The sequence below is a fragment of the Nipponia nippon genome, unplaced genomic scaffold (assembly GCF_047370975.1).
Source record: "Nipponia nippon isolate SJK-2023a ecotype South Korea unplaced genomic scaffold, ASM4737097v1 scaffold_3, whole genome shotgun sequence".
Classification (NCBI taxonomy): Eukaryota; Metazoa; Chordata; class Aves; order Pelecaniformes; family Threskiornithidae; genus Nipponia; species Nipponia nippon.
Genome location: NW_028262347.1, coordinates 121358251 through 121380225, shown reverse-complemented (window position 1 = coordinate 121380225; position 21975 = coordinate 121358251). Strand labels below are relative to the sequence as shown.

At 46.2% G+C, this 21975-nt stretch overlaps 1 protein-coding gene across 6 annotated transcripts in view; it reads left to right on the top strand.

The window, feature by feature from the left end:
* Positions 1 to 13240: 13240 nt before the first annotated feature.
* The window catches only part of FGFR2 (fibroblast growth factor receptor 2), an 87588-nt gene continuing 78853 nt past the window's right edge, over positions 13241 to 21975 (top strand). For all 6 annotated transcript variants that reach the window (XM_087763750.1, XM_087763749.1, XM_087763748.1 and 3 more), the window contains exons 1-2: positions 13241 to 13374; positions 17654 to 17910. In XM_087763750.1, coding sequence (XP_087619876.1) covers positions 17736 to 17910 — 175 coding nt within the window. In that variant the 5' untranslated portion in view covers positions 13241 to 13374; positions 17654 to 17735. The remainder of the gene's footprint in view (positions 13375 to 17653; positions 17911 to 21975) is intronic.

The following is a 21975-nucleotide window of genomic DNA, read 5'->3' as shown; positions in this document are numbered from 1 at the left end:
TGATTTTACATTTAAATTTATTTGGTCAGCTGGTTTGATTAGCCCTCAGACTGCGTCACCACAACTACATCAGTCAGACTCCCTCTCTTGTGCTTCAGGAAACCATTCTAATAAATGTTGCTAGTTATTTTAACTTGTTATTTTACTGTGAGCAGAGCAGGGCTAGAGGAGAACTGAATTACCAATTTACTTCATGGGAAGGTCTTGTGAAAAGCAGATAATGCCCAAGGGATAAAATACTGGAACACAATGCTTTGATTTGTTATCATGCTAAAGCCAGGACCCACCATTTTGCCAATGCTAAATTATTCTTCGTTGTGTATAATGCAGCTTTACAAATTTGTATTACTTTTTCAAGTTTGTTGCACAGTAGCTATTGAAACTAACAGAAAAATTCATGCCTTCCTTTAAAAAATGGCACACTTTGGGGGAAAAAATATATTTACCGACAACAATTTTCATTTTTAAAGGAACATGAACACTTTACTAAAGAGTGTCTTGGGGAAAAATGCATATGTTTATCTCCCTGTGTTTGCAGAAAATAAACAGAGAAGAATTTTCCTTACAGAAGTTCCCTTTGCAGGCAATGAGGTGCAGACCTGAAAAGCTCTGCTGGGTTGTGATCCCCAGTTGGTGCTCAGGGCTGGCAGCTGGGAAAGTTATGTTCTTCTGCCGTCATGGCTTTCATCAGCAGAGGTGTGCGGGGTGGCATTCTAAGGTTGTAGCTTGCCAGGAGACTATGCACTAAATTGGGATGAATACCCTCTAGACAGACGAGGCAGTGAGATTTATACGAGGAATTTCAAAGCATGCAATTGAGAACCACACGTAGGTAATTCTTGCTGGGCAGATGTTTCTTTATTGGCCTGAGACACACACTGCATTTTAAAATGCTTCATGCTGTTTGGCCAGTGAATTATTTAATGGAACAAACAGTTAATCATCTTCAGTGGCCCAGCCTTGACTCTGGCTCTGCTCTTCAAGCTCGTACTTACTCTAGAGCAAATGTTTCTGCTGACAAATGCACGGTGATTTTTCATGTTGTTGGCATGGTCTGGCACATTTCTTCAAGGAAAACAAGTCTTGATATCAAAAGGGGGATATTCACCTAAGGAGAAACTGAATAAAGGCTGGCTATTTGGGTGTACCTTCCCTCAGAAAAAGAAACTCATCCTTATGTTTAAATCTTGAAAGACTTTATTGACTTCAAACAGAAAGAAAAAACATCTTGTTAACGAGAAAGCATACTGTAAGGTCCTGACAAATGTGTAAAAGCCTGTATATTTGTACTCCTTCACAGAGCAGAGCTGGAACCAAACAATGAATAAAGACCATCACTAAACTTCCAGTGGATGAGGCACACGTGCAATGGCCAGAAACCCTCACCACGGACAAATTAGATGATATTGCCAACTAGCTGCTTATACTTTTTTTTTTTTTTTATGTTATTGTAAGATGTAGAGGGCCTGGCACGCTGGATACATGCAAACACTGTAAAAGACTGAGTTTATAAATGAGTTTATAGCATCCCCAGGACAGATAGCAACAGAGCTGGCACTAGGCCCCGAGTCATGTCCAGACATTTTTGTCTGGTTGTAGAAAGGTTTCCAGATCAACTGAAGCTTTTTTCTATATATATACCTATATATGCATTAACATTAACGGAAGTCATTAGCATACAAATATTTCTTCCTTTTGCTGCTCTTCTGATGAAAGAATTTCCCATTTCAGGTTTTAGTCCAGCAGGTAGTAAAATATCCGTGTTTTAAGTAGCGAGGAGTGCTGACATGGGAAGGATGGTCATCAGCTGGGTTATCAGGTGTGACCCTCCTGGGACGTAGGTTCCCCCGTGACTAAGAGCTCGTCACACGCAACCTGCCTGGGCATTGGTGCTGTTGCTGTTAACTGTGATGCCGTAAGAGTAAAGGGAGTCATGGCCCTGAGGTGCTCCCTAGCAATAGGGTCCACTTGATAATAAATTGATAGAGGCAGACATAACCAAGCATGTGTAGCTGAGCCTTCCCCTCAGCACGATGATGCACTGAATGGAAAACTGATCTCAGGGAGATTAGTTGTATGAAAGCGATACCCAGCGCTTACATGGAAATAATTTCCATTGCTTATCTGCAAGCCCCTCTGCAGTGTGGCTGAATTGAAGTAAAATATTACACTTTAAAAGACAATTACGTGCCCTTCACTTCCTCAAGCCCCTCAAAAGCCAAATAGTGCTATCTAATCTAAACCACTCCAGTTCTTCTCCATCCCCTCAGCCACATGCTGTGCATTACATTTCTGCAGAAATTCATTGCAGTTTGGTTCAGCAATTCCTTTGAAGTCCTTGGGAGCTTATCTGTACTCCAGCAAGCAAGGGTGTGTCTCCCGGCCAGCTTGCAGGCGACTGTAAAGCAGAAATTTATCCCAGAGGCCACAGGTGCCTCTCTGGGGCATTTTTTTCTCTGAGTATCAAGAAATCTCCAGAATTCACCCCAGAATAAAGGGCTGCATCCTGGGGCTGTCACTTGGCCTGAGGTGCTGCTGAGTGTGAGTGGGAATGTAGCGTGGGACACATCACAGTGTCTTGTGGGCACAGTCCATGAAAGCTTCTTAAAAAAAAAAAAAAGCTTCAAGAAAGCACTGAAAATGGTCATAGCTGCCTTTTGGTACAACTGAGCGGGTAGAAGCAAAAGGGAGGTGGCAGGAGGCACCTGGCTGGCTCCCCACCAAAATCCAGCAAATCCTGGCGTTTCAGAGCACCGCGTCCCCCCTGGTGCACCCACCAGCATCAGCCTTTCCCTGCCCAGCTCTGCTCCCGCTCTCTGGAGGGTGTCTGGACCCTGCTGCCCCTACTCCTACCCCCAGGGTCCCACATCCATCCCCATTCTCACCCCCTTTCCTGGTAACTACAATGCCTTAGCTAAAAACGCTGGAAAATTATTTTACTGCCACAGGACAGAAGAAAAAAAAAAAAGTCTGACATTAATCTTGAGATGAAAATGGCTGAGCAAGTATTTATGTTGATTTAAGGCTGTTCTTGGTACATTCTTGAAACTACTGAGGTTATCTTGTAATCCATCTGAACTGCAGCTTGCGGCATTTTGAGCTAATTTTCAATTGTGCTACATTTAACTATTCTTTACCTCCTTCTGCCTCGCAGTATATGTGGAAAAATGTACACCAGGCTTTGGAACCCCGAACCTATGGCCCCTCAGGTCTCTCTGCATCAGAAAATGGAGACAGAGCATTCCTGGAGAAGAGAAATTTTGGGGGGTGATGAAACTTTTGGCTCTGCTGAAAGGTGACACTTTCACAGTGCTGGGTTTTGGCTAGAGGAGGGTTCAGTTGCGCAGCACTCGTTCTGTTTATTTTCTGAACGTTTTGAGTGAATGCACGTCTCTATAGATGTTTAGAGAGCAGCAGCACTGGAAATGAGGTTTATTTATTCACAAGATATGTATCATGCAAACAACTGCAAACTGCTTCTCCTCACTGCTCTGTTAATGCGTTCAACTCCCACCCCAGCGGACCACCCGATCCGGCAGGGAGAGGTAGCGTGGCCTCCCCGGGAGCGGAGGTCTGCATCACCAGGAAGCTGCTGCCTCTTCTCCAGCAAGCATCATGTTGGGCTTACCAGCTCCTGGAGCTGGAGCTATGAGCAGCAGGGTGAAAAAGTGGATGAAAACCTGGACGTGAGCTGGCAACATGTGTTTGCAGCCCAGAAGGCCAACCGTATCCTGGGCTGCGTCAAAAGCAGCACAGCCAGCAGGTCAAGGGAGGTGATCCTGCCCCTCTGCTCCGCTCTGGTGAGACCCCACCTGGAGCACTGCACCCAGCTCTGGGGTCCTCAGCACGGGAAGGACATGGACCTGTTGGAGCGGGGCCAGAGGAGCCCACAAAAATGATCAGAGGGATGGAGCACCTCTGCTATGAGGAGAGGCTGAGAGAGCTGGGGTTGTTCATTCCAGGGAAGAGAAGGCTATGGAGAGACCTTATAGCAGCCTTCCAGCACCTGAAGGGGGCCTACAAGAAAGCCGGAGAGGGACTTTTTACTAGGGAGCATAGTGATAGGACAAGGGGTAATGGTTTTAAACTAAAGGAGGATAGATTCAGACTAGATATAAAGAAGAAATTTTTCACAATGAGAGTGATGAAACACTGGAACATGTTGCCCAGAGAGGTGGGAGATGCCCCATCCTTGGAAACATTCAAGGCCAGGTTGGATGGGACTCTGAGCAACCTGATCTAGCTGAAGATGTCCCTGCTCATGGTAGGGGGGTTGGACCAGATGACCTTTAAAGGTTCCTTCCAACCCAAACCACTCTATGATTCTATGATTCTAACATGGACACATGGATTTTGGAAGACTTTTTTTCCTCTGGTGAAATTAATTTCCTTCTCCCACCATTCTCTCTATTAAGAGAAGAGCTCCAAATGGGTGACAGACTTGTCAGATTTTTGAATGCAAGGCGTGAGGAGGAATTTTCTCCTGGGCCCGTTTGGTGATCTTCTTGGTACCCAAGAAAAGGAAGCCTCAGTACTAAACCTGGATCCAAGGACCAGACAGATTTTCCTGGAGGACAAAGCAACTGGATACCTCTAACCAGACAGAATCACAGCATGATTTTCCTCCAGGATCTTTTGCAAGTCATTTCCTGAGGAAGGTGGGGTTAACCCCATTATTTTTCACATCCCTTTGGAAAATGCTCCTTGCACCCAAACCACCAGAAACCCGGGTATCTCAAGCAGGCCAGGGTACGAGCAGAGATGTTTTTCCACATCATGTCCTGGCTTCATGGCAGTTTTAGTGGGAGCACCATATGAACGCCTGCCTTCCCTCCTTCAGCTTCTTTTCCCTTTCGTCCCTTCTTCTGCCTCTCCCCAAACCAGGGGACCCGCTGACCCCCGGGCCTCACTGCAGCATGGGAGGAGATCGATCGCTTGTAGTTTGTTGTCGCTGCCTGTTTGTGGAGATAGGGTTAAACAGTGTGTTATTTCTTATCTGTAAGTGATGTTTTTCCTGTTGAGCACAATTACAAATGCAGCTCCTTTGCTTTTAGCTCAGTTTTTCACCGCTTGCTTCCCCCTCCACTCCCTCTCGGTTGTACGCTGGAGATCACAGTAGTTTCTGTTTAAAATGTTTCAGCTTCTCTGTTTTCCAGAATTTAACTGGGAGCCTGTTGCAACACGCTGAGCAGGGTGGGACTGTCGATTCCTTTTTTTTTCCCCTCAGAAAGTAGATTGCTGAATGTAAGGCTTCAGGGAATAAAATTTACAGGAGAGAAATTGCCTTGTACGTTTTTACCGTAGAGCTACCTCGCTGGCCAACACTGTATTTTACCCTTCGCATGCTGCAAAAAGCTCTTATTAGGGCTAATGCTTTCTGTAACTGAGGGTTCAACATTTCTCCAGCGCCTGACTCCTTACTACTCTTTTCTCATCCTCTGTGCTGAAAATGAAACTCGTTGCTTTCAGATTCATTGCTGAATTGCTCTTATTTGCATGTAATGAGGCTGAATGTGCCAGTAAAAAATGTTTAAGAAGTTTTTTCTGGGAGATGTATCATCTGCACTGAGCATCATTCCGGCCCTTTTCAAAGGACATGCAATATTTTGGGACCCATCTAGCCCGAGGAGGTGGGGAGAGGAGACGGCTTGTAAGAGGCCATCTCCTGCAAGCCCCCCGTGGGGGACGCCCGTAGGACAGGGTCCTGTGGGTCCCCAGCCAGGAGCCAGGGCTGCCTGTCTGCACCCAGGGCGAGGAGCGCTGTGCGGGACAGGGGACAGCACGGCCGGCCACCCCCATCCTCCCTCGCAGGAAGCATCGTGGGGGATCTGCTGGGATGTTTTGCTCTTTTCTTGCCTGTGTTTATGCTCTTAGGACCTGATCTTCCCAAACAGCCGAGGGCCGGGGCCAGGAAGCACTACTTCTTGTTGTGCACAGCCAGCTGGAAGGCAGCGCCGAGCAAGGTCCCCGAGCGCTCGGTGCTCACTCAACACTTTGCAGCCGAGGGAAAAGCATGCGCTGCAAGGTGGGATAAGCAGTGTGCCGGCTTCACCGGCATCTGGTCAAATCGACGCTGGCTGGGATGTGTGATCTGGGACGCAGCCATCACCTTTCCATGGCAGGGCAGGACTGAGAGCGCTGTGTGGTTTTTTCAGTCTCCAATCTTTTGTGCAGCTTGTTCTCAGTCTTTGCGCTCACGATTATTTCAGACTGAGTGAGCAACAGCTCTAAGACTTTATAAACCTTGTTTATAACATTCCTCTTGCCCAAAACGCTCATGTTACCTGCTCATCAAACGCAAGGTGGTCAGGTAATCAAGTCCTGCTGGCTTTACAAGGCTCTCCTTGGCAAATTAAAGCAGCACTGCCTCTAGCTAACATTAACAACCAGCAAAAGCGTTTCTGCGCATCCCCACAGACCTGCTGTATTCCTCCCACTAGAGGACGGTAGCTGGTGTAGGCAGCCATCAGTAGCATTTTACAACAGAAGCAAGAATAAAACAGCCCTACCCTTCCTGTAGAAACATGTTCCTTTCTAGTGGTTTTCACATAATGAATCCCAGTGAATATTTAACTAAGTCTCCCCTGTAATCAAGTTTCTGGCCTCCTTACTTGTATCCACAATGTAAAACATTTCCTGATCCATGGCGTTCAGCAGCCCTGGGAGGCTCCGGCAGTATCTGTTTCTCTGCTCAGTTGACATCAGAAGAGATGCGTGATTGTTCTTGTTTTTTTTTCATCCAGCAATCACCGATACGACCTTTGCTATCCTTTAAGAGTTGGAAAGGATCTTTAGGACCTCAACTTGGCCATCTAAATCAAAAGCAGCCCTGAAATCTTGCTGTATATTCATACATATATGAATATTCATTGCTATGCGTATGAATATTCAGTAACGCAAGTCTAGATTTCATGCAAACTCAGCTTCCCTGTAACCCTCCCTTTAAACACAAAAGAATGAAAGAGAAAAGTGTGTTCTGGGTCTGTGTGAGCAGGGAAGGAGGATGGTTTGGGGCTGTGTGGTGACTTGGGGAACCTTCCTATGATAAAACCGAAGACTTATCAAGCCCTGGCACAGGCTGCCCAGGGAAGTGGTGGAGTCCCCACCCCTGGAGGTATTTAAAAGATGGGGAGATGTGGCACTTAGGGACACAGTTTAGTGATGGACTTGGCAGTGTTAGGTTTATGGTTGGATTCGATGATCAATCTTAAAGGTATTTTCCAATGAAACCATTCTATGATTGTATGACTTTTGCTTAAGGAACTCCATGTGCCTGTATCAAAGAGCAAATCCCTATTTGTGTTTGGGCTTTACCTGCCTGACCATTACCTTTTTATCCCATTTTTGGACTGCAGCTTGTGAAGGCGGTTACAGAGTTAACAAACAAGGGCTGTTAAACCTCGATGCACCTCTGTTTACGTGGAGGCTTTCTTGGGCAGGTCACGGGCTTCTCTCCAAGGCAATCCAGTTTCTCAAGTGAAATTGTGGGTACCTTAATCACCTGGCAAAGTGGAGGAGGTCATCTTACAGTGGGGACTGGAGCTGACAAAAGACGTGGCTTTCACTGACAGAGAGACACGGGAAGAAGCAAATTCCTGTGAAAACTACGGTAGGAGATAGAGAAGTAAAATTACGTGTAAAGGACAGGGAGAGAAGAAAGATTATGAACTGCTTGGGGAATGCTGACTTAAAGATGTTTGAGAGATGAGAAGAATCAGGCAGGGAAACAGTCGTAGGCATTTAGTGCTTCATTACCCAGGGTTGTGGAAAGTAAAAAAAAAGACGTTTGTTTCATTTTTTTGAACTGCTACAGAGTGACTGTGCCTGTTTGTGTCTGCAGCTGGGCCTCTGAAAGAGTGAACTGGAAACGCGGAGCTTGGCGCTGCAGCGAAGGATGTGGGAAGCAGAAGGGGTCTGCAGGGATTCGGTGCTGTGGGACGGCTGGGTCACAGGACCCTGCCCAGAAAGAACACAATGCCTACGCTGTGGATCCCTGCCATATAGTTTTCTGCCCCTTCCAGGGTTTAAACTGTAACACAAACCCTGGTGTAAGCCCGTCTGCACACCTTCTACTCTGAGGTTGTGCCTGAAAGTCAGAGCATGCTTGCTGAACCCTGTGGTGTCACCAGAGAAGAATCTGATCTGATGTAACGTTGCATGGGAAGCTGCCACAACCACCAGTTGGTCTAGTTAGACAACAGAGCTTCAGTAAAACAAACCAGCCTGTATTGATCAACTGGAAAGAGAAATAAGAAGTGCATGGGCCAACAAGCCAAATATATCCAAGATCTGTAACAGAAAGACAAATTGTCTTTGCAGCCTTTGTCTTCTCATTTTTATAAGTCTGGCTCTGTCTTGCTGTGCCCTGCTCGGTGCTGAAAAGGGGTTTATTCACATGGTTTCTCTGAGGCCTGCTTTAGGGGAGCTCACTGTTAAAAGATATTCTCTAATGGATGCTGCTTTCCACTCTTTGAGAAAAGATACTATTCCCCAAGAGCCAGAGGTGCTCTACCAGGACAGCGTGTGACAAACTCTTCATGAGAGAATACATAATAAATTGAGGATTTTCTTTTATTTTGATTATTTAGTATTCAATATTTGCATTATGGAAGTGCCTGGAGGTTCCAGCTGAGATCAGTGTCCTATTGTTCTAAGCCATGCACAAAAACATGGTCAGAGATGAGGAGCTTACCATCTACACAGAGGAAATGGATAAAGGCTGGGAGGCAGGAAGCATCTATTATTCTCATTTCATAGCTGGAGAGCTTGGACACAGACAAATTAAGTGCCTTTCCCAGGACTGTGCAGGAAAGCCAATGCAGAAGGGCAGAAAGCATCAAATGTCCAGTATCCCAGTGCAACACCCTGCTCATAACACGCCACGTTTGCTGTTTAAATACGTCTTGCAACAGTGTAATAATAACAACAAATTTTTTTTAATCTTTTCCTTAAGACCTACAAAATGAGATGAGTACCAGAAAGGGTACATGGCTACAAGGCATAACAGTCTGGAGGGAGATGCCATTACAAGACATTGACATGATAGTAGTGAAAATAATCCCTTTTTTCCAACTGCTTGGCCTTACTGCCTGAAGAAGTACCTCTTAGAAGATTCTGCTGTGCATAATGCAGAGAGAGATCAAAAATTGATAGGCAAAAGTAAGTAATTTGCCACATTCTGTAGCTTAACCAAAATGAGGATTTTTTGTTGATAAATACCCAGTAAAACTATCTGTTTATGGGCTGGGAACTGCAGCCCCCCCCTTCCTCTATACATTTTGCTGCAAAAGAACTTGGTAGCCCATCTGCTTCACACTTTTATGGATAATTATTGGATCTACTGGCATTAAAATAAAGAAATTCTTATCTCAATTTTTCAGTTTAGCAGCATCTTGAAGTAATACGTGGTGAGGACTAGTGATGGAAGGCTCCCAGTAGCAGTTTTTATGTTCGAAAGGGTTCGCGTTTATATGAAGTGACTTTCCCCTAAGACGCTGACACTTTGCCTATCTTTGAAAAGAAAAAGATTTTCAGAAGTGGGTTCCTATGATTTGCTTCTTTGGCACCCTAAAAAAAAGTTGAAAGCTGCCAGGAAAGGGAGCCATAAATACTTTGGAAACTGGGTAAACATTTTAGCTGCCAGGGTTTGGGTTTAGGCACTTAGCTTTAGAAGAACTTTAATAAAAAAGAAATCTTGGACAAGTATTTAATTGTATCCAGCATGGTCAAGGGAAAACTTTGGACAGGACGGCTTTGGAGAAGCTTCCCTGGAGAAGCTAAACCCTCAGCGACGTGCGTGGCTGAATGAGGATCTAGAGGATCTCCCCGTAGTTCTATAAAACTTTAATGTGTGAGCTTTCTTTTTCTTTTTTAATTTATTTAATTTTCTGTATTATATTTCTATTTTCATCAGGTAGATAGAAATGTGACAGGTTAGCAGGTCCAGCACCTGGAGAATAGGCCAGTACTAGGGAATTTGCTTCCCTCGGGTACCTGTGGCCTCCCCTGCCATCTGTCCGCAATGTGGCAGGAGCTGGGGCTGGCTCCTCGCTGGGATCCCGTGGAGGAGCCGGTTTCCATCGAGCCCTGACGGCACTAATATCTCCAGCACTTAAAAGAAATGTCAGAGGCTCTGCAAGGATTAGAACTGAGGAGTGCTCAGCAGCTCTGCGTTATGGTTTTTTCTAAGGTGACTTTTCCCACATTACTCGAAGGCATTAGTTGCCTGTCTCACCGCATCTCTCCGTAGACACAAGCTCTTTGTCTTCTGCTTAACTTTCCACCTTCATCCCTGAAAGCCCTTGAGTTGGGCTCTTGCAGATCTGGCCCAGGAGCAGCCTGCAGCCAGGCACATCTTCACCTTACCCTGCCAGGTGAAAGAGGTGCCAGGTGGAAACGAATTCATCTCCTCTCCTCCGCCCGCCCGGCGGTGGAGCCTTGGCTGAGCCCAGCTGTGCCTTCCCCGCAGCTGGAGCCCCTCGCTCCTACCCTGCCCCTGTTGAACATTAACTGTATCCCTGCGGAGGGGGGACCAGGGTCCAGCTGACAGCAGTGACAAAGAGCTGGCAGGGCTGAAAGATTCAATTTAACTTTCTTTCTCCTCCCCCGCTTCCATATGCGAGGGGGGACAGCACTGTTCCTGCTTTTGAAACTTGCGGTGCAAAGGAGCATTGGTGTCCTCATTTTCCTTCCTCCCTATTGATGTATCATTGCCAGGATGAAAAAGGACGTCTCAAGAGCTTTTGAAAAAATGGGTGACTACTCAAGACATTTTATAAAGGAGGAAGAATGGGAAAGAAAATAGGACTCGGTAGGGGGTAGAAGGAGCCTGAATGTGTGCCTTGTCTGTCTATTCTTTCGCTTGAAACCTGGAGCTGTTGTTCCTATTTCAGTTCAAACTGTCACCTTTAGTTCATGATGGCTTTACTGCCCTTGCTCCTGAACCTCAACAGATTGGGGCTTATTTACCTATTCACACTCTGCTGTGGAACCTCATTAATAGGCTTATTAGCCACACCATTCACGTGCAGGAGGGCTCACAGAAAGGATCCCAGCCACTTTGAGAGGAGGAGGAAAAAACTGTAAAGAGATTATGCTCTCATTCAGCAGCCTAACTGCTATGAAAGGCTCCCTGGGCCCACTGAGATCTCTTGAAGCCTAAATATGATGACAGAATTGATCCCCCCCCCCCCCCCCCTTTTAATTCCAAACATGCTTCTGCTTTTCTCAGATTGAGGAGCTGGGCTGTTGTGGGCCACTTTAGGAGACTGTGGCTCATTTAAGAGCAAAGGCTGCTATTGATAGACTGCTATCTTTTCATCCCGAAAAAGAATAAATTCTGACAAGTGCTTCCAGACATTGGAAATAGGTGTTCTGATTTGTCATTTTTAGTGGAATGCTTCCTTTTCTTTCAGAGTATGCAAAGATATGGATGAATGGGGAAAGGTATTCCAGCTTCCTGTGTCCGACAATAATTTATGTGAGAATGCGTTAACAATGTTTTCAATGGGCGATGGACATGCCCGGAGCTGGGAAAATTGGATCTTGACTGTGACATCTCAGCTTCTCAATTAGAACATTCAGATGTCTGTTGCTTTAGGAACAAAAATAAAATTAAACCTGTGTTTCTAATCAATTACAAATTTGTCTGCTGGCCCTCCTAAAGCCTGCATTGCTGCTGGTGATGGTGGGAAAGTACTTTCTGGGAGGTAAGTACACGTTCTACAGAAAACTCATTTTCAAGTTTTTGGTGTCTGGAAGTATGTAAATAGAGAGTTACGGTATTCCGTGCGGCCACAGTCCTTGAAAATCCCCTTGATCAATGTTACACACAACATGTAAAATGTACAGCAGGGCTATGCTTAAATAAAGTAACATTAAATTGATCAACACTGATTTAATTTGAGGCAACCATCACTTATTGATTTTGCTGTCAGGCTGATTTTACAAAGCAAGCATTACACGGACTCTGTATTAGCAACCTTTTAGTTAATGGTATCTAAAGCAAATGTTTTATTAAGCAAACATCACGTTAAGTTATACTGAATTTTGAATACCAATATTATGCAGTTTAAAATCTGTGTGTCCAAGCAAATGATGTTTGCATAACTATTTGACAGCCTTCCCTGCTTGGGCACCACGCACACAATTATTAAAGCTGCACTGCCAGGCAAATTCACAAGGGAGCTGAAATCAGGCTTTGCACTGAAAGGCTCCTAAACCCAGAGTGATTTTTTGAGTGGGTGTTATCCAATCATCCTCTCTAGCTGGAACAGGCCACAGGCCAGCCCTGGCTTCCGAGCCAAAAAAAAACTTCTGGAGAGGTTTTTCGGGGAAAGCTGTTGAGCTGGTACCATTTTTGTGTGAGGGTTTAGGTGCCGCCCTGCATCTCCCCGCTGCGTGCGCGGAACCGCCCGGGCCCCGGGAGGCACCAAGCCGGGCTGGCGGTGCCACAGGCCGCGCCGGGACCAGCCCGCCCCGGTGGGACACGCCGCCCTCCCCGTCTTTGCTTTCCAACCCGCTGGAAAACTTTTAGTGGAGCAACCCCAGCGAGGCCGTGCGGGATCCCCCCCTCCAGCCCCGCGGCCGCTGTGGGATGCGCTTCCCCGGGGAGGCGGCGGGGGGGGCTCCTGCTCCCCTCCCGCCCTCTCTTTAACGCTGCTTCTGAGGGGCCCCGCCGGGTGGAAGCAGCCCCGACCCCCGGGCTGCGGTGGCTGCTGAGCGCAGCCCTTCCCCGGGAGCGGAGCCGTGGGGCTGAGGGCACCGGGCCGGGCCGGGGAAGCGGCTCCGCGCCGCGGCCGCCGCCATTGGCAGAGCCGAGCAGCGCCGTCCAGGAAACGGCTCGGGTTGCAGCGGGGGGAGTGACCGGGGGAGGGAGGAAGGCAGCCGGGGGAGGAAAAAAAAAAAAAAAAAAAACCCACCCAAAAAAACCCACCCACCCGAGGGGGGTTGTCGGCTTTGACAAAGCTGCGGCGGCTCGGGGCGGGCGGCTGGATGGAGCGGAGCGGCAGCCGCGGCGCTCTGCTCGGCGATGCCCGCGCGGGGGAGGAGGCTGCTGGCGCCGGGCAGGGCGGGCTCGCCCCTCTGAGGCGGTAGCCGCCGCAGCCGAGCGAGGGGACGGGACGGGACGCCGGGCCGGCTCCTGCCTCGCCTCGCCTCCCTCCTGCTTTCCCCCCTCCTCCAGCCGCGTCCCGCGGGGGATGCGACCCGCTGCGCCGCTGCGGGCTTGCCAGCCGGCCCCGCCGGGGCTGCCCGCCGAGTGACCGCGGCCGCGGAGGAGTTTCTCCCCGTCCCGGGGAGCCGCTGCTCGGCACCGCGCCTCAGCCCGCCTGTTGCGGGGGAGCGGAGCCTTCCCGCCGAGCTTTCTGGCTGCAGGTAAACGGCGCCGGGCTGGGCTGGCCGGGGGAGCGGGGCGGAGGGAAGGTGCAGCCCCTAAAAAGCGAGGCGGTTGCAAGGTGGCGGAGGGCCGGCAGTCCCGGCGCTTCCCCGGTGCCCGCCCGTTGCAGGGAGCGGGGCCTCGCACCTGGTGCACGGCGGCAGCGGGGCGGGCTGTGCCGCTGCGGGGCCGGGGCAGCCCCCGGGGCGGGATGCGGGTCCGTCGTTCTGTCACTGGACCGGGGGTGAAGCCCGAGCCGCACCGCTGCCCGCTGGGTCCCTGCCGGTCCCCCCCTTCCCGGTTGTCGGATGCAGGGATATCTTTGGGGACGGTTTCCAGCGGTGACAGCGGGCCGGGTCAGCGCGGGGATGAGAAAGGGAGGCTCGGCGGCGGGGGAGCAAAGCCCGCCGGTTGGGAGGCCGGCACCGCCTGGACGGGCGGCCCGCAGCCCGCCGCAGCCGGGGAGCGGGCGGTGCTGCCCTGCCCGCCGCCCTGCCCGGGGCAGAGGGGCCGCGGAACGTAACTGCCCCCGCCTGAGACGGGGGGGAAGAAATCCTCAATGAAATATATATTTAAATGCAAAACGGCCCGTTCAAACAGGGACCCATTATGCGTTTGGTGTGAAACGCTATCAACATTTAAAACTTCATTGTCTCCTTTGTACCAAATCCCTGTAAATCTTCCACTAGCCTTTACTCATTTTCATCTGAAAAGCCTGTTTGGGCTGAATAGACAGCAATCAGCAGCCTCTGGACTTCTCTCTCTCTCTCTGGAATGTCAATTAAAATGCAGATTTCCCCCCCCCCCCCCCCCCCCCCGATCTCTTAGTGGCAAAAGACTTGAGAAAAACAGGATAGTCCTGGAAAGCAAATGAAAGAAGTTCAAACAATGCAAAAGTACTGAAGCTGCCAGCCGGTTCCCATTAGTCCTCCAGAATTAATTTTTAATAGCTGTGATACTCAGATTTGCTTGGAGATTGAGCTATGATGAAGAGTCTTGTTAGATACATATGCGTGTATATTTATTTATAGACGCATATATATTTGTGTGTGTATATGTATGCGTATATAAAGCTGTTAGCTTTAAAGCTTCGTGTACCTGGGTTTTTCTGATGAAGCTACTGGGCTTTTGGGGCGCTTGAGATTTCTTCGGGGGGGGAAGATCCAGATTTCATTCAGATTTTGCTCTTCCCTGCCTAATAGAGAAAGATGCTGAGGCGTTATACAACGAGCAATGTATTGATTTGGTTAACGTACTCTACAAATTGTACTCTCCCTGGGGAGCGATAAACATCTTATAAACAACAATGGAAGTAGATTAAAAAGAACACTGAGCATTGAATTTAATTAATGCCACTGCTGAACAAGTACTACTTGTTTGTGTGTGTGAGTGTGTTTAAACTGAAGTAGAGCTTGGAGGAATTTGGTTGGGCTCCCAAACCAGTCTGCTTTCCCATGCTTGTCAGTTTGGCAAAGAAATTTGGGCAGGTATGTGACGAGGTGAAAATTGACTTGATGAGCGAGTGGCAAGGAGAGCCATCAATCATTGGAGGCTGACAACTCCTCCCCAAAGTGTAGGCTGAGAAGAGAGACAGAGTTCCCTTTCAAGGGGAAAAATAAACACTACGTGTGGCTTTCACTGAGTCTGAGACTCCAGGAGGGATTATGGTATTGTAGTCAGGAAGCCAGAATTGTGGAGGCCAAAAAGCATGCTGGGGCTGTGTTCCAAACATTGAGATAGAGGTACATAATTATCCAGCGCAGGAGGTCTTTCCAGAGGCTCGTCCCCCAGCAACTGTGGCGATTTAACTACGAAAAGAATTTGGTTTCGTTTCATCTTCCTTGGACTCCTGCTTCTTTTGGGAAAGGGCAATCCTTGAACCCTGGTTGCTGTCGTGGTGGTAAAAAGTGGTTTGGCTGTATGGATGGGTCCGGAGCTCTGATTTTTGCTTTGCTACACCTTTGCAAGCCACGGGTTTGAGTTTTCTGCTGCCCTGTGGATGAAGAGTCCTTTCTTTCTGCTGGCAGATGTTCAGGTGCAGAAGCTGGCAAAAATCTTCAGGTGAGAAGACGCGTGGTCAGGTAGCCTTGTGCTGCACTTCAGGACTTAGGATGAGGGTAGGAACCACAAATGTGCTTTCAAATGGCATTTAACGTAGCCTAAAAATCTTAAACAGCTGAAATGTGAGTGGAATTAATGCTGTTAAAGAAGAGTCTGGAATATATGCTAGCGTTCCGGTGTGTTTTCTTTTTGCAAAATTATGATTAAATTTTGCGTTTATGTACATAGCCTTTAATCGGGCTTTACAGAATGATTTATGGAAATGAAATTAGCAGTACATCCAGTCTGTTAATTAGCATTTCTACCAGCTTTACAGCTGGATAAACTGAGCTACAGAGCTGTGGCTGTTGGACGGCGAGTCGGGCGGTTGACCTGGGTGGTAGAGTCCAGGGGGGCTTTGCCCCAGTCCTTCACCAAATGCAGACTGGTCCCAGGGACAGAGCTCTCTTCAGTTCTACACCTGCTCTGCGCTTATTTAGAGAAGTGCTTGGCGAGCTCTTTGCAGATGTTTTTGCAGTGGTCTGGTGGTGTTTTCACTGGAGATTTAATAGTGGTTGCTAGCTTGTGGTCTGGGATGCTCACGCTATGCTCAGATCTCTAAAGGAGGGACAGAGCTTGGAGCTGATATCAGTTGAGGTAAAAAAAAGCTTGCCCTGAAGTATCAGGGATTCCCCTGAAATACCGTGTATTAATTATTTTCCCCAAGTGCCGCCTTTATGTCATCTAAAATCTGTTTCTACTGACTCCAGAAGTTATTGTATCTAGTACCCAAGATAAAAAGATGCCTCAAGAGCGTTTCTGTCCTTAGCACTGTGAACTTGGTTTGTACATGCAGGTAGCAAAAGGCTAATAAAATCTGAGTAAACTTTTTGATAGTGGGCTTTATAACAGGGTAATATTTGTCCATGCTTGTGTGTATGCTGAGGTACCACATCCAAATGACAGGGAGTTTTGAGAAGTTTGCCTTTATGGCTATGCTTTCCCCCTTTTTTTGTTTTTAAAGGGTGAGGGCAGGAGGGGAAAAGAGTGTTTTATGTTATTTTTCCCTTCAAGATGAGTGCTCTCTAAGCTTCAGTTGGGTTTCATCACATCTAAGATGAATTATTGGCCAGATTAGAACGATTGCTGCAGTTACTTGTTTTATCCATTTACTGAGGTTTACCATCTTTTATTTTTGAAGCGGAAAATCGGGTCTAATTTTCTGGTTGAGCTGTTAAATCACCCTCTGAGGATGCTCTTCTGACCCTCACCTGGCATCTCAGTGTGGTGGCAACAGGGTCCCCTGAAGGGAGTTTCAACTTACTTTGATACCGCTTCTCTCTTCCATCAGCCCTTGCCTGGATTACCAGTTAACTACATCCATTTAAATTAGTTTTACTGTGAATGAAATAGACCTTTTTTTCCCCCATCTGAAAAATATACATCAATAAGCATCGTTGAGAGAGAGAAGAGAAACGTGTGTGCGCTCTGTTTAGCATATATGAATGGAAAACGATGCTGGGGAGATTCCCCTGTGAAACTGCAATCCGTACCACACTTTATACAGATTTTAATTGCCTGTAATGGAATGTAGCTAACCAGTATCCCTGCAAAGGCTGGAGCCTTTCACCTGTACAGGACTCTCAGGCTTTAAAAGGACACTGAACAGAGTCAGAAGAAGGTACATCCATAGGGGAGCTCAAGTCCTGTGGTGAAATAGTTTTACAGATTTTCCAAGTCTAAAGAGTATTTTTCAACTGTTTTTCTTGTGGAAAATTACTGAATTCTTGCAAATTCAGCTGGCTGCAGAACTGCCTAGGTGAAGGAATGAAAAACAAGGCAAACTTACATAAACCTTCAAACAATAACAAGAATATAATTTGTATAATTGTGGTAATTTTGTAGCATTACAGGTTATGTGCCTGCACATGTGTGTGCCTCTCGTTTTTTAAAAACTATATATTTTTCTGTCAGTAAAATAGCTCTCTAAATATGTGCTGAGAAGTGATTTTGTGAAAACAAGGAGGACTTGGTTACGCCTCAGGTGATGATGGAAACTGCTAACAGAAAATGAAAAGTCACTCACTTTTCACATATTCTTCAAGCTGGAAAACTATTTTCCCCATCCTTCTCCTCCCCTCCCTCTCACCTCAGCTCTGTTTGGGGCTTTCTGAAGTTTTTTGGTTTGTGTTCTAAGATGTTTTCGCTGACAGTGTTAAATCTCTCTCCTCCCCACAGCAGCAGCCGTTGTTCCAAGGGAGGAGGTATTACCCTGGCCGAAGGCACTGCTTTCTCTCCATGCTTCTCTAGAGGTGTTCAGATGGGATTAAAGTCCACATGGAGATATGGAAATGGACCAGGAATTTACTGTAAAAAGATGGTCAGCTGGGATTCGGGTTGCCTTATCTGCCTGGTGGTGGTCACCATGGCTGGACTTTGCCTGGCTCGACCTTCGTTTAATTTAGTTGTTGAAGACACCACACTGGAACCTGAAGGTAAGTCACTCTAGAATCCTTAATTCCACAAAATAAGTTAATTTTAAATGCCTGAACATCCAAAATACAAGTCAACGTCTTTATGTGCTTTGGTAAATCTAAGGCAAGTAACAGATTAGCCCTCAAGAGTTATGTTTTTTGACTTTTCCTGCTCACACATGGGCTGTGTTCATGCAAGCATGCGTTTATTTAATCTTAGGCAAGCGAGTGGTGTCAGTGATTTCACTTGGGACTGTCATCACGTTGTATAATCAAAGTGTACGGTTGAAAGTTTTCAGGAATGGGTCTTTAAGGAAACCAGTCTGTTGCACTTACGTGTGTGTTACAGGTTGCTATCTCAAGGAACGAAATGGCTGTATGGCTGCGTGTCTTTGTCGTTGTCTTAACCTGAGAAGTTCAGAGGAAAATAAATCCTGATAGTTTTCAACCACGTGGCCTGAATGTTTAATTTTGCTAGGCACTCTGCAAAAATGGTGGTGCAGCTTTATGGGTGTTCGTACTTACTTAGACTAAATTTCCCTATTGCTCTTAATATCCAAGAACAATCAGTACAGCGTCTGGATCGCAAGTTCTGGAAGTGTAAATGTTGAATGGCAAGGACTGCAGTTTATGACTGTGGAAGCAAAGGCTAATTGAGACCTTTACGTTGGAAGAAGTGTTTTGATAAAATCTCCTATTTTCAGGCTGCACCTGTTGGTGTGTTGTTCTAGGTATATCCGTTCTTCAAGCTTTGCAAAGTGTTTTTCTTCTTTAAAGAGCTACAGAGAGGCTGCTTTTTTTATTGTCGTGAACTGATTGTATTTAAGAATGATTTTACTGTATTGTGTAGGATCTTTCCTGCTCTCTGATCACCTTAGGGGGAAAGCGAGGCTTCCTTCATAAGGTTTTATCTCTCCTCTGGAGGAGTGATTACATTTCTAATAACTCAACTGTCAAACCAATGTAATAGTCCATAGAGCATTTCTGATCCGGCAAGCTTGCTGGAGAGAATTTGGCCTTTGCACGTTCTACTACTCGTGTCCACGGATACGGCTTTGTTTTTATTTAATATATTTTCATGCAAAACTTATTTGTTTCTATCCACTGCCTCTAAAAATAGACGTCACCAGCTAACACAATTTTAGAATCCGTTCCAAGTACATTTTTATTGATGGCAGGGGATGAGCCCTCCTCCCTAGCAAGCATTCCTGAAAAAAATTAACAAAGTATAGCAATATTGTCATCTGTCAGCCATAGAGATTGTTGATATTAAAGATTTTTTTTTTTTTCTTTTGAAGGTAACTCAAGAATTAAAAGAAAAGCCCAACTCTCATCCCCACTTACTGTATGACTTGTTAATTGCACATCTGGTGCCTTTTTGGCTTTTCAGAGGAAGGACAAAATAATGAATAATTCTGGTTTCAGATGAGTTGTTTGTAGTGAGGTCCCCTAATTCTAGGGTTAAATCAGAAAGAATGTGATTGCATGAGTGGTAGAGTATTTTACAGGGAGAAGAGTAATATTTTTTGAATGATACCTGATAATTTTTCAGCTTTTCAGGGAAATAATAGCTTCTATTATTTTAAAACGTACAGTTTAAAAATACGTTTCTTCCACAGTGAGTATCCAGGGGGTGGAATCTGGGTTTTATCAGAGTATATTGTTAGAAAGGTTTTAAAACTTCTTTCCTGGGCAGGAATGTTACTGACATGAAACAATTTTAGACGTGAGAACCCAAATCATTACCAGAAATGGGGTGGGGGGGAACGAACCACTTCTAAGTTAATGATATATAATAAGAGCTTTTATGCTGCAGAATACAGGGAATTGTGTGGGATTTATATCTGAGATTTGGGAAATAAAACCTCCTTTATGTACTTCATTAAACCCCTTTAAAAAAAATACCAAGTTTTTAAACAATCACCTTCTCTGGGTTCCATCACTGCCACCCACAAGCTCTCCAAGCTGAAAACAAAACAAAAAACCCTTCAAAAAAATCTCTTCAAAGACAAAGCAGACTTCTTTTTTGATTTAGTAAATGCCAAACATTTTGGCCACAGCTAATTTGGGGCATCAGGTGCTTTAATAATGTAAATTTTCGGTAGAGCTGCTGACTGTGCAGCCATTAGAGCTATGACATTTCATACCAGCTGAGAAGGTCGACAGGGCCATGACCTTTGGTGACACGTGTTGATCTGTTCCTTAGTCTTCCTTTATGGACATGCCCTAAATTTTGTCTTTTTTTTTTTTTTTATGTTAGGTGCTTTTATTGTAACTATTTATTGTCTTAGTGACTCAGAATATTCAAAGAGCTGTATGCAACGTTAACAGGAATTGAGATTGTGGCTTTTTGTTCCTTTGATTGTAATAGAGAATATACTCTTGTCTCTTAGCTAAACATAACTTTAGGAACATTTGCAACCGCTTTCCTCAGAGTATCTGGTTAAGTATGTATTTAGTACAAGCAGTATTTATCTAATGGGGTAATGAACTACATGGATACATGCAGGATACGTGCAAGACATTGCCATGCATCAAGGTACTTTTGGTTATCCGCGGTCAGTCTGATCTCTTTGGTAGCACGTTTCTGTCAGATGCTTTTATAAAACGCTGCACTTGTTGAGTTCTGAATCTCATCTGTGACCATTAGATATTACTCTGGTACATATGAACATATTTACACTGAAGATGGTACCTTGAGCCATGGTAAATCATAATGTCAATATTGATTTTGTGGGTCCTCAACTAAGGGCTGGATCCTGAATGTGGTTGTTATTGGTTGTGGTGCTTTCTTCCTTAAGCAGTGATGGTAAAATCTGAGGCTGTTAAGCAGTGTGAGCAGAAACAGGACCTGTAGGAGTTAGTTTGGGGACTGTCAACTATCGAATTGTGTCTTGCATCAAGTATCTACATATGTGTTTTATCCTAGGGAGTATAAAGACTTTCTGCATTTAAACATTTAGAAGTAAGTCCACCCCAGCGTGTACAAAGGAGCCATTCTCTTTCTGTGTACCCAGACTATGAAGGCCTTTGATGATAGCCAACGTTTCAAAAGGGCTCTGACCGCACACATAGGTTGAAGGGTTGCTTTGTGAACTGAATAATTAGTTTAGACATATATTTGATAAATAGCAAGCTCTCCCTTGACCTTCCCTTGCCCAAGCTGTGTGTTATCGTTCTGCTGGGTAGCTAATTTAGTCCCTTCCCCACATGCAATGCCTTGACGCTATCCTTGGAGCACCCACTCAGAGCTCTCGCCTGGGCCGGTAACAATGTGTTTCACTTCTTTTAATTTAGGTCAAATTTCAAAGGACTAATTTAAGCGTTCCACAAGGGACAGCCTAATTCTGTGTCCTGTGGAAAACACGGTAGTTCAAAAAGGCCTTCAGTGTGCATTCAGGAGGTTTGTAGGAGCAGCACTGAAAGAGAGAGACCTTCTGTAATGGGTGATGTGTGCTTATGGTGGGCTCTGAAGTGAGTAACCAGTTGTCATTTGGGTTTTAACTCAGTCACAGCTATTTGTTGGCACTAAACAACATATAAACACATTCAGTGCGGTACCCAGAGCAATACCTTCCTTTTTGTAAAAGCATTGCATCATATACGCAACATATCTTCGTTTTTGTAAAAATGTTGGCAATGCTTAAAGGTTAACGTCACCTGTGGTCACAAGGTTAACGTCACCTGTGGTCACAAGGTTAACGTCACCTGTGGTCACAAGGTTAATGTCACCTGTGGTCACAGTGGTTAACACAGTCTACTTGGAGATCCTTCGTTAGCTACCGCGACCTACCTGGATCGGGATGTGGGGTCTTGCGAGGTGCTTCTCAGGCTGCCAGGGAGCGGGCAGGGCTGCAGCATGTGGAGGAGGGATGCGGCGGCGGTGGGATGTCCCCTGTCCCACCGGGAGCAGCCTGCTCCCCATCCTGGGGTGCCCCCATGGCTCCTCTCCATGCCGGTGCCACCCTGCTGCGAGGTTGCAGGGCTGGTGGGACCCCGCACAGTGGTCATCTTCCCGGGGTAGAGGCGATGGAGAAAGCACCACGATGCTCCTTCCAATTTGGTAGGAAACACAAAAGCAAAAAG